Source organism: Haliaeetus albicilla, chromosome 2, assembly GCF_947461875.1.
Source record: "Haliaeetus albicilla chromosome 2, bHalAlb1.1, whole genome shotgun sequence".
Lineage (NCBI taxonomy): Eukaryota > Metazoa > Chordata > Aves > Accipitriformes > Accipitridae > Haliaeetus > Haliaeetus albicilla.
This window is the reverse complement of record NC_091484.1, coordinates 62,150,583-62,163,830: the sequence shown is the minus strand read 5'-3', so window position 1 is coordinate 62,163,830 and position 13,248 is coordinate 62,150,583. Positions and strand designations below refer to the sequence as shown.

General features: G+C 37.1%; 1 protein-coding gene across 12 annotated transcripts in view; it reads right to left on the bottom strand.

The window, feature by feature from the left end:
- Positions 1–13,248, bottom strand: part of MYO3A (myosin IIIA) — a 145,483-nt gene that overhangs the window by 40,339 nt on the left and 91,896 nt on the right. For 11 of the 12 annotated variants that reach the window (XM_069777295.1, XM_069777274.1, XM_069777255.1 and 8 more), the window contains 5 exons: positions 11,104–11,202; positions 10,889–11,003; positions 7,408–7,534; positions 6,210–6,420; positions 4,033–4,180 (listed from right to left, as the gene is read on the bottom strand). In XM_069777295.1, coding sequence (XP_069633396.1) covers positions 4,033–4,180; positions 6,210–6,420; positions 7,408–7,534; positions 10,889–11,003; positions 11,104–11,202 — 700 coding nt within the window. Of the gene's footprint in view, positions 1–4,032; positions 4,181–6,209; positions 6,421–7,407; positions 7,535–10,888; positions 11,004–11,103; positions 11,203–11,240; positions 12,821–13,248 lie in introns of those variants that run through there. The other variant, XM_069777322.1, reaches the window with a different exon arrangement.

The window sequence follows — 13,248 nt, the reverse complement described above, 5'->3', positions numbered from 1 at the left end:
CAGCCTTTCTGTTAAATTAGGGAAAGGAGATTGCATTCAGGCCCAAAAGCAAGAATATTAAGTCAACAATGAAGAATAAACTCCCTTAATTCTGTCTTGAGTTCTCCAAGTTGGCACACAGACTCTGCTCTAGCAGACACCCTGGGCCTTGGGTGGTAGTATCACTGTTCCTTCCTACTATTCCTATCACTTCTGAGGCCATATTTTTGTAGGCCACACTTCCGAGGAAAGCAAAACTGTGAACACTTTTCAGATTCAGATACAGAAAAGAAACCACTGACAATGCTAAAACCATGTCACCTGCAACACTGAAAGTACAATTCAGCTTTATGAGTTCATTTATTATGTGGCTTCATTGCTCAAGTTGCCAAAAAATGATTCACCTTCCCTAGTTATATAATCACGACTTATTAGGTTGACATGGGTTAATTGAGAACTAGACTATAATCAACTGATTTAGGCCTTCCTAAAGAAGACCTCCCACTAGATATGTCAAATTTAATCTAATTGCAAGTGGTATGGAATTGAACAGGACAAAACAAGGAAAGAAATGAAGTAAAGTACCTATAAGTTTTAATTCTCTTGAGGGAAGTGTGAAAGAAATTAACTTCTGCAGTCTTCCCTGGGTAGATTGACAGGGTGCAATGCAGTGTTGTGCTAGAGATTTCTGAGGTAGCATAGAGCAATCCAACATGTCTGTCTGGCATTGCACAGGGCTGTGGAGAGATACTAGCCTGGGTCTCCAGCAAAAGGATAGCTCCATCAGCATGACGGTCAGCTTGGGCTAATGAAAAGTCAATGCAAAGGTCTTGGTGACTGCTGGCATCAGCCTTCTCCTAAACAGAACTCCTGTCTTTCAGTATCAAAGACACAAACCCTTATATGTATGTAAAGTCAGGCAGACACATCAGCAAAGGGCAAGGGTGATACTTCGTATCATTAACAAGAACAACTTCAGTCATACGATTTTGAAAATATTTCCTTTTTTTCCATGTACAGAAAATTTTGTAATTATATTTTCTATTTCCCTGCAAATAGCTTTCTCTCATTTGTCTGTGGGGATGGCCTATATTTACAACTAAAGTACATTACTGGTGTTAACACAGGAGAGTCCTTACGGTGAACAAAAAAGATTCTGAAGCCACCTGCTTTCTCAAAGACTGTTCGTGTGATGTAAAACTGGAACAACCACGTTATTAATAAGTAAAAAGTGATGTCTTGTAACGACTATGAATTATACTGCAAATCATCCTGTGTCATTGGGTTGTAATGCAGAATAATATGTTTGTCATTTCCTGGCTCTGAAAGGGGGGGATTTACACCCAGACTTGCATGAACTTTATGTAGCTCATTCTGCACTGCCATAGTAATATCTTTGGAGACTGCTACAAGATAATATAATGAAGTTTGATATAATCTAGTGTAGTGGTGTCATGTAAATTAAAGTAGACATCTTTCTTGGTTGGTATAACCGGCAGGATGTGGACACTCGTAATAGGAATATTGGGACTGGTATAAATGAAATATGAATGGAAATGTGTGTATAAGCACCAGAAGAAAGAGTCTTAGAAGTATGGCCTGTGATTTGAATGAACATTTGTTCACAGCAATAAAATTGAGGGAAGTGTTGTTTCTATCAAGACCAGAAGGCCCTCACTCACATAAAAACACAGCGCAGACAGCGAGAGAGCGGAACACCCTCTAAATCTGACAACAGGAGGATGACAGCAAGGTTACAGCACATCACATGTGCCTCTTCTTTTCCTGTGAGCCCACCAAGGAAACAGACTGTAGGCTTAAAGATGTATATATTCCGAACAAGCAAAACCAAATAACGACCTTCCCTGAAGATTATGGAGGCTGAAGTAAATAATCTTCTGAGGTGAAGAACTGCCCTGAAACAAGTGATGATTGCTAAAGGGTGTAAAAGATATGTCCAAAACTTAGTTCAGCAAGAAGAACCTAAGAGACATGATGAAGACTTGCTAGCTGGTGTCCCTTATTCTCTGTGTTGCTCACAGATGATCCTGGCCAGACACTTGAACACACACATCCTGGTGCTTTCTATGTGGGTGTGAGTCAATGAAATCTATGAAAGAATGAGTGGGAGTGGGTAAAATGGACACACTTAGAGATTCTGTAAGCAAAGATCACCTTCCCCTTCCATAAGGTCTGTAACTGTCATACTAATTTCCTACAGGGAGAAATGGGTAAACTGTATGTCATCAAAATCAGAAGTTCATTTTTTCCCTCATTTGCTCAGTGGCAAAACAACCACCCTGACCTCTCTGCAGTAGGGCATGTGCAGGAGAGCAAACCACTCCTACTAGATTGTGACACCACAAACCTCTGCACTGGTATAGGTCTGGCCAAAATGTTCTGTATTAGGGTATCTAGAAACAAGCAAAGGCAGATTACACTGGACAGAACCCAAGTCTAATCAAAAAAGAGAAGGAATATTAAGACAATATTTGGGTGTACAGGGATAGGGTTAGGAAAGCCAAGGCAGGTCCATCAGCAGCAAATAGGCAACTAGGGAAAATGTGGGCCTGCTGCTTAACAGGTGTGGATGAGCTGGAAAAGGCTGAGATACTCGATGCCTTCTTTGCCTTGGTCTTGACTAATAATCCCAGGTCCCTGAGACCAGAAGGAAAGTCTGGAGCAAAGAAGACTGACCCTCACTGGGGGAGGATCAAGTTAGGGAACATTTGAGCAAAGTTGGACATATGCAAGGCCAGGAGACCTGGTCAGTGCCTGGATTTGACGGGAATAAATAATGGTGCTGCGGCCTGTGCTATTTCCATCTTTCAGCTGTTAGAAACAGCAGTAGCCAAGTGCTCTTTTTGTGTGAATTTATGCACTTTGGAAAGAAGATGCCTAAGTAATTATAGTTTTTCAGGCTAATTTCTCTCTGACTTTTAGACGGTATTAAAGACAAGGAAATACTTGTGACTGAGAATCTCCCACATAAATCTATAAAAACAACAACACGGTCTAAGACCGCAAGACAGCATTTCCTGAAATAACTGGAAACAGGATAAAACATTGATCCATATTAAAAAAAAAGCCATTTTACACATAGATATATACTCCTCTAGACTGACACATGCAGTACACACCTGCATACATAGACACATTCCAAACTTGTATCTGTCTCATTCTTAAAACAAGCAGTGATTAACACTGACAAAATACTCTTTTTCTACTAATAATTAAAATCAGTATTCAGGAGGATTTTCATCTATGTATCATAAAACCCAATAATTTCAGTAAAACAGAGAAAGTATTATTTTACCTAAAATTTGAATGTTGACTGTTCTGCTCATACCGAATTCTGGAATATTTCTACCTTCAGCAAGATTCATATTTTTTTTTTCCTGGACATGTTATTCTTCAAATAGCAATACTGAATAATGATTTTAAGATGGTTAATTTAATTCTCATGGAATTATTTACAAAGTTGAGATCACCATTTTTGAGGTTTTCCACTCTCCTCTTCAATTTCATAAACTTTTATAATTACAACTCTATTCCTTTTCTCTGTTTTACATCAAATTATTTAGATTAAATCCATCATTATTTAGCTTAGATGATCTAGTTCCTGAATAAGAACAAAATAATTGCAAGATTTTCAGTCTTTAATATGGAACTTCAGTGTTCATTAAGCTTATTAGTAAGCTGTTATGAACGCTGCACTTCAAAAATTATGTTACCACTCATTTATTTTTTTACTGTAGAATCATACATTACATCACTTATGTTATTCCTCAAGAAAACAACATTGCATTTGCATCAAACTGATTATCGCTGTGTTATGTTGCTTAGATACTGTAAATTTCAACTTTAATGTGTTTTTTGTAGGCATTTTACTTGCAAATAGCAAGCACTGCTTCACAGAATACATACTCAGGAAACATTTGTTATAATCTGCAATTTACAACCTATTATGGGGAAGGAACAATGTAGTTTTCTTGAGACAAGGTTTTATATGTTCAGCAATATTAAAGCTTTATCAAAATATTGAACACATACCTGTTCCCAGGCAAAAACATGTTGATTGAAGTAGAACTGAATTTGTTCATTGGCAATGTTGATACAGAGTTGTTCAAAAGAATTTTTTTTGAAATTCTCAAAGCCAAAGATATCAAGAATTCCAATGTTCAAACCATCATCGTTTCCACTGCAAAGATTAAATAAACTTTCTATTGTTGTATCTTTAGTTTATACTGACTAGCTTCATTACTATTTCACAAAACGAAATAATGGGCCAAATCTGTATGCCAGTTAAATAGGATAATATTTGCTAAACCAGATATCTCTTAAAATAACAATCAATATTTGTTTGAAATACAATAAATGCACATCAATTCAAAGATGACTATTTGCAGACCAGATACACTGAATCACATAATGACCGAGTCAATCAATAAGCGTATAGAGGATTACAATTTTGTTTTTAAACTAACATTTGCTAGTTATTGTTCTATTGTAAAAAGCTGACCACAGTACAGAAACAACATGCAGTTCTTTTTATTTCTCTTGTAATAAAACAGGCTTTACTCACCAGCATCTTGAAATTTAAGATTGCTGTCATCAAATATTATTTCTTCATAATATTTATTGACAACAATTAAAACTGCTTATTTTAACATGAAAGTCAAAAGAATGAATAGCTAGACTTTTTATACATCTAAATACTACTTTAAGTACTGGAGCGTGGTATGAATTTAAATTACCAACTAAGTTCCAGAGAAGTACTACTAGTAAAAATTTCAGTTTGAAATTTTAGCTAAGGCATTTTGAGAGATAAGTGGTCATTTCTGCAACCAGAAAAAAGCTCTAATATTTGTATTTATTTGCTGAAAGAAAAAATTAAGAGGATATAATTTTATATCAAACTGAAGTTGACATTAGCGTCTTTTCCTAGCTAAATTAAAAAAATAAATCATTCTAACTATAAAACCCCTTTGGCGGGCTATCTGTAACCAATTTTTTTTTTTTTTTCATAAAAATTTAGGAAATTGGCTATGAAGAAACAGCCTCAAGATACTAATGAATAGCACTTGAACCTCTTTGTGAAGTCCATCTCAAAAATGGAAGCATTTCACTGTGGAGGGATCAAAGCTATTTGTTGATTTTGATCTGAATTTGGTGACTATTTTATCTACCTGCAAATTACATTTTTGGTGAACAGACTGCTGAAATTTCTCTGCCCCATTCCTTCTCAGACCTAATTACATAAAAATAGCAAATACAAATTATTTTACTACCACAAAACCAAAGCAGACTTCTGGTTTTTTTTCTTTTAATAGTGAACATTTCAGGTTGAACTTTCTTCCTCACCAGCATAAGTATTCAATTTGAAAAGGGCTCTGTAACAGGCACGTGAGAGAGGCACCCAGGCTAGCAGTGCTGCCCCATCTATCATGAATTTTATCTTATCACTTACTGATTAAAGTTCTGTTTATTGCTGCTCTGCTGTAACCAAATATTTGAAAGTTTAAACAAATTCTAGGATTGCAGCCTTGGCTTCCCTCTGATGTTTAAAAAAAAAATTTAAAAAATCCAGAAAATCCAGATTTGCAAACAAAAGCTATTTACTACTGATATTCCTCTTCAGGTAGTTATAGGTTTGCCCCTTTTCACTGCTATTATCAGCCATAGAGGGCCCTGACCTACAGGATCTACAATGCAAGCCACATCATTTCTTCTCTGATTAATTTGCAAAATGTGTTATATCCTCATTCCCAATATCTTTCTTGTCTCTGTGTTGAAAATGTCACCTTGTAAAGGTAGGCTGGACATTAACCTTGGTAAATGCATTTGGAAACTACTCTCACACATATATGAAACCACGCTCATAACAACAGTGACAGAAGCAACAGCATCAGTGTAAATAAGACCAGAATTTGACCTATGTAATCAACAGATGAATGTCAAAAGTTGGGCCTGAAAAACTATGAAGGAAAAAGTAGTTAGTATGTAATTTACAAAGGGTTAAATGAGTAAAGGTCAAACAGGAAAACACCAGACACCCGCGCTATCCATATCTACTGTATTTTCACTGCATACTATGAAAAGGATAAAACCTTTTTTTAACATGGTGGTGTCATAAACAAAATGGTAGCAGAGAAAAAGTAGATGAGAAAACTAAAAGCTTTAGTGTGGACGATATTGTTCTCTCTTTAGTCTGGAAAAGCTTCTTTTACCTTAAATGTTTGTCAGGTTTGAGTAAAGTGTTGATGCGATTGACTATCCAGCTGAAGAGGCGCCCATACAGTGCTTTGGCCATGGCATCTCTGACATCAGTGGCCTTTTCCACAGTGTTGGGACGAATGATTGTTTCTCCTCGAGTCACTACACAGTGAGAGGTGAGGGCCTCTTGCAGTTCATCTGCCTGAATACACAGCAAGGACGCACCTAGGAAGGTTGGTCACAGGTATAGCTCAGAGCCAGATTTTGAAAGGAAAAATATGCATTTTTGCAATCAAAGCTGCAAGTGCAATGTATTATGAATAAGGCCCAAATCAAAGTCTTGAACTATAACTAATGAGGGTGTTCACACCAAACAACTGGCAGTATTTAATTTAGTCACTAGCCTTCCTAGCTTCCACTGCAGTCAATGAGTAAGTGATTCAAAGCAGAGGCCTTTAGGTTCTAAACTGCTTTATCAAGGAGGCTATTTCTCCAAACTGTCTATGGAGAAATGCTAGGGAATCTACATGACTATGTCTGGAGTATGTAAGTTGTGAGGTGTGAATATCCCTCTCAGTTATAATCCATCCATACAAGCCACTGCTGTCCTCCTTTTGCTCCAGGAAAGGGGTGCTTCTTTCCCAGTTCCACAGTATTTTTCTATCTATGGCAGGAAAACATGTAAGAAGATAGCATGAAGACTTCATTATCTCCCCACCTGTAATTACTGAGAAAGAGTAGCAACTTTCTTGAGAATTTTGCCCCTTTCCTTCCTCTGCTCCCCCTGGCAGCCTATAATGTAAGGTATCCCTTCCAAAGAATTAGTGAGATGTATTTCAACAGGCACATGTAATGAGTATCTGAGAAGGAAACTGGAAAAAAACTATTCAATGTGCTAATGAGGTTCTCCATCAAATGTTTAAATAACCTTCAAATTTCAAAGATTTCCTTTTTAGGCATCTGCAGTATTAGTCATGTTTCCTGAATGCCAGTGAACTGGTTAGTCAAATAAGGTGCGGAACATGGAAAATTTTTTCTTTTTACATTTGAATTCAGGTGGGCTTGGAATTAATCTATCTTTAGCATTTAATTATTCTTGCAAAATTTCCATGTGAATACAGTTTTCATTGATAACTCTCTTGCAATAAAAGACATACATTCACTATCAAAACACTAAAGGAAAGTGATCTTAAATCAAGAAAAAACACTCACAATTCTCAAGGGCTACTGGATTGGAAATGTTGCTCTTGTCAATCATATGTTCAGATACCACTGTAGAAAATTCAATGTTACCCACATTTAAAATGGCAGCCAGGACACTATACACACTTCCAAGTTCCTGAAAAGTATATTAAAAAAAATGCAATACTTAATAGCCAGATAGATTTGTCACTTTGGTTTGTACGACGGGCACATGTGTGTGTTGTTTCCTGTTGTCTGCCACGTGCCCACAACTTTTAGGAATGCTGTTCTCAGCAGTTATTCCCTGTTCTGTACTCAGCATAGTCTTTCAGGTATAACTCACCCAAAGAGGGCAAGACAAACTGTAGCCTAATATCTCTTCCATACTTGTCAACAGGACAGGATTGACATCGAGTAGGGGAAGCACAAAATAAGTGGTGAACATAATCCTCTTACATAGAAAGAATTCAGAGGTTATTTATAGTCACCCTTCACTGTGCCTGCAGGCACAACTGTGTCTAAAAATGTAATACCTAGATAAAAAAAAAAAAAAAAAAAAAATCTGCATCTATGTTTCTTGGACCACGGAAACAAAGGTACTCCAAATAAGAAGTCTGCAATGGCTCCCACTGATGTCATCAGAAAAAGTTTCACTGTGAGAAGAGTGAGACCTCACGTCTCTGATTTGGCAAGGCACTTTACCCTTCAAAATGTCAGTTAGGAACTGCGTACTCACCGAAGCACTTTAGTATGGACTTTAGTTAAACATATTTAAATTTCAAATGATTTAGTAGGTTCTGAAGAGGGATTCTACCTTGAAGAAGGCTAGTATTAGTCTGGACAGTGAAGTGCTATGTACAATAAATTAAAGTACTTATATATGACAGATAAAATCATATTTGTAATTAATTAAGTAATGCTTTCATTGCAGGTTTGACTGAGATTTGAACTGTGAATTTTCATCTGAACTGTGAACGTTTATAAGTGTACTTGATGATCTCTGAGTATTTTCTACTCAGAAATGCTGAGGTGTTCCTGTAAAGCAGACTAGGTTTTAAGTTAGAAATCTGTGATACTATGTATTTTGAGGCATGTAGTAATACTGTATTTTATAAATAGCAGGTTTATAAGTTTTATAGTAGTTTTATAAGAAGCAGTTTTGTAAATTTGATTGGTATTTTATAGACAGACTTTTCATAATTGCACAGCATTTTATCCCTAATATTCAACAGTTTGCTAGTACCATGTCAGGTATCATTTACTCAGATAAAATCCTTAATTGCTTTAGAATACTTGATCTTGTTTTCAACACTTTCAGAAATTAATCTAGCAGTTAATAAATTAATTATTCCAGTGACAGCAAGACTTACTAGATAAGCTCACTCTAAAAAATTATGCTCAGGATAATTGCCACACAGTTTACCTAGGTTTTAAGCAATCATTTTCATTTTAAGCTTAGGGACACAGATGAAATGGAAAGAAATGGATAGCTTAACCTCTGCCATTGTGCTGTACAGTATGTATGGCTGCTGACATTTTTGTGCCCTTTTCCAGTGTGTTTGAATTCTGGCTTGATCTGTCTCATACAGCATGATTATTGTTCACCTCAGGCAGTCCTTTCCTATTAATTTTGCCACGCAGCCTGAAATAAAACAGTGTGATTTTAAGACAGGGCGTACTGACAGTAGGTACTATTAAAGCCTGCCAGTCAGTTAAAAACAGATTTCTAAGAAATAAAGCCTTATTTGGGTCTCAGTTTTAATTGAAGAGGCGAAGATATTCTGTCAAAGGTCTTCTGCTAATAAAACATGGAACATGCTTATATAGAACCTCCTCTGGGCACTGCAATGAATGTCAAAGCTTAAGGCTGCATTACTAAAAAGTGAATTTAGAAAAGAAACTCATTGTCTTACACTATCTTTTTCTCACTGACAATAAATTGTCTCTGCACATGTATCCTAGATCAGAACCTCAGTGTGGGAAGAAGACTTCTCTGTTCCTTCACTCTTGCAAACACAGCCTCAGACAGGCTAATTGACCCTGTAGAGAATGTAAGACAGGCTAACATGGATAGGGCTCACATGTAACCACAGTTAGATTGCCTGTGTACCCAACCTGCTTCTGAATCTGGGGGGTTCTACAGGTAGGTAATTCTTTACCGATTCAGCTCACGGTGGCTTGCTGAGTTAATCAAGTGAAGATCCATGCTAGAACTGCACAATGTGGCCAGTGACGTAGTTCTAACTGGATCTTCAATATGTAAGGAAGATGTCTCTTGGATAATCAGGATTATTGTTTCCATACATCCAAGTGAACAAAAGAACCAGGAACAAAACCAGACTTGCTGCTTTTCATGGTATAAATTAGAACTTAGCAAGGTCTCTGGTGCTGTGACAAAACTGCTATCAGTGCTGAACAGTGCATATCCGCGCTGCTTCTGGAAAGGTGAAAGTACAGGTGTGAAAGGATGTGATAGTACAGGTGTGGATATTACTAAGAGCAGTTGTGAATAAGCTTGTAGAGGAGAAAGAGACTGTGAACTCCACTGCTAATATGACTTAATGCAAAATGAGTATGGAGGAACAGAATAGGTGAATAAATCTGTTCTGCTAGCTATTCAAATATTTACATTGAGGGAAGCCAGAAATATTCAACTGAAGTGAGTAATTTTCTGTGAAAAGCTCCTTAAAACATGCAGTTTTGTCAAAGAAATTAAAACATACATCCATTCTGCAGCACTAGTGCTATATTTCACAGATACTATACAGATCATACTCCTACTATCATCTGTGATAAATAAAGTCAGAGGTAAACTACAGCTGTAATGCACCACTTCTAAGAAGAGAGAACTAGGGTGTAGGATGGGGTTTCCTTCCCTTGCATCCTATTTTATAAATCCAGAGGCTTGTTTTTATTTTAATTATACCAAAGACAGCCTGAGGAGAGGGGTTTAATGGCCAGCAGAGCAATGATATGAGATCATAAAGAAAGAATGGGTTCAGTTAATGTTTAGTGATGAGATTCACTCAAAAGGGATGTAAAAACTTCAACTTTACCCCTGGAGTTGTGAAAATGTATTGAGTTCATCAAAACTCAGATCAACTCAATGAATTTTTAGAACTCTCACCATGGACTTCATCTTAAAACAGAGATGAGGCTCATATTCACAGGCCTAAAATTATAGGCTAATAAATAGTTACAATATCATTTTGAATGCATTTAATCTGCAAAAGGCTTTTCTTCCCAATTACTCAGCTGTGCTGTGTTCACTGATTTCAAAGTCTTGTTGACTAATACCATTTTATTATTTTATCAATACCTTGAAACCTTAAAAATTTAGATGTGGTAATATAACAGTAAGTTGACCATGCAATATCCTAAAACATAAATGCACTACTGCTAAAGGAAGAAAATACCAAGGGAGATTATTTGAATGCTTTATATCAGTTTTTCTTGCTTAAGGTAGTCATTAAAGTTCACCAAAAAAAAAGGGGGGGTTATTGGCACTCACCTCCAGTGTAAAACCTATGACTTTGAAGCACTGTTCAATCAATTCAAACTGAGACTTATAAAAGCTATTGTTCATGAAATCTTGCACTATTCTGAAATGATCGTTTTGCAGATATCTGAAAGAGTTGATGGATACAGAGTTAGAATGTAAATAAGGTTGAGAATTCAACACTGCATTTCTTAGTAATGAATTTATGTAAAAATAAACTGCATTACCTGGGAGGTCTATATTCTGGCAGTTTATAATGTGCCAGTTTTTTCTTTTCTGCCAGACCAGCATAAATATAATAAAAAATATGGAAATTTTTCTCTCCTCTGAAACAACAGAAACAACAAACTGATTTAGTAATGTAACTACATTACATTTACTGATGACATACGTGCTATTATTAAATGTTATTTTGATAACAGGCAAGGCTCATGCAAACTGAAAGAAGCTTTACTACACAAGTTCCTGCGAAGTGAACACCCTTTTCTGTGCCACTGTGTGTTTGTTCTGAAGCTGCCAGGGCAGCTGCTCGGTGCTACAAGCAGCTAAATGCTGCTCTGCCTTTGATGAAGTTGATAAGTGCTGGGTGAGATCTTGCATGTTGCTCAGCCACCTGCATTAAATGGGCTGCTTAACCTCCAGTTATTTTAAAAAATCTTCTGACCATGGGAAAGCTATACACTCTTGATTCACTGAATCCAGTATGTTTGCTGCATCCTTTAGCGCTGAACCAAGAAAGCACATAAGCAGACATTCAGCAAAGGGCCTTATGACTTGGCATGCTTTGCCTAGAAGTTAGCTGCCCAAACCCAGGACAGAAGGTTTATTGCACATCCAAGGTTTCTGTGCACCTTATGAGGAAGAACTGGATGCTTAGGTGGAAATTTGCAACCACCACTGAACCCTGAGATGGCCAAGTCAGTCACTATGAAATGGCAAAAAGGAATTGTGTTCAATCCCCTGGTTTCTGCATGAGCTGAGGCATGTGTCTCAGGAGCACCATTACATGCTTCTGTGAAACAGGATCAGAGTCCAGTGCACTCCTCTCTGCATGTGGGGTGCCTAGATCAGAGTCCAGTGCCAACTTAGTGTGCGTGTTTTACTGTAGACAGTCAGTTGTAGAAAACAACATCAATTTAAGGAGTAGAAGCAGATCCCTTACCTTCCCACTCCATGTCTTAACCATTAGGTTGCATAGCCATGCTTTGCATGCTCTCTGAAACCTCACTGTGTCCTGATGGTTTGTGTATTCTCTTGGAAAGGTAGGGGATACCCATAGGTTCAAAATCTCTTGGCTTGAAGTGGGTCTGGAACTTGGGTCTCCCATTTTCTGGGTAATCAGTCAGTGGTTTTCTGCAAAAAGTCATTCCTAGCTCTCCATGTGAGTTTGGTAGTCATGTTCTCCCAGAAGAGCAGAACAGACTGCCCTTGCAATGCAGGTACCTGAATGCCAGTTCTCTGCCCTGGCACAGCTGTATGGACCAGCCACACAGAGACCTCAGTGAAGAGGAGAACATGTTCGACACAAACAGCTTCAGGCACCCTTGGAAGTTCATGCCTCAGAATTTAACCTCCCACAGTGGCTCTCACGCTAAACTCTTCGGTGGCATTTTCTTGTGAATTCACACATCTGAACACTTACCTAAATAGCATCTGATGCATGTAAATGCTTTGCCGACTTCCTGTTTCAGCATGTGGCTGAATATAAATACAAACTGACAGCCACAGAACAAACCCGTGAAAAGTTATGAAAAAAAAGTGGCATTTTAAGGAAAAAGCTGATTTTATTCTGAAAAAGCAGTTTCTGTGCTTATGTTCAACTGGGGAAAAAACATCATTTCACAAAATTGCCTCTAAGTTTAAATTGTTTATTGAAACGTTCCAAGTGATACTTAGATGTTCTTCATGTCACAAATCTACAACAGGCAACAAGGTCATGCAGAACTACAAAAAGAGTAAAAATGAGTAAGAGATCAGCAAGGGGAAAAATATCAATCAGTGACAACACTCTTTGTCTCAAACTCTGTTTTTCCTATTGTTATTATGGCAGAAATAGAGTTGCCAAAATATTTTTTACCTGGATGTGCTATATATTAGGATAGAAAATACATGTCAATAATTTAAATTAATTGGAAATGCCATTTAATTTTTCTGTCATTTTATATTATGAGATACACACAACAGAGATGGATCTGTTCTGCATTTGGTCCATAACCCTTTATAACCAAATCCTACTAGATGCTCCAAAATGGAAAATGAGCACTTTGCAAACAAACAAACAAAAAAGCTACAATACTAGAGGAAACGTACAGGAATTAAATCCAAGTGAGATACTTAACACAATATTTCAAACTTCCACAAAGAAATTTAGA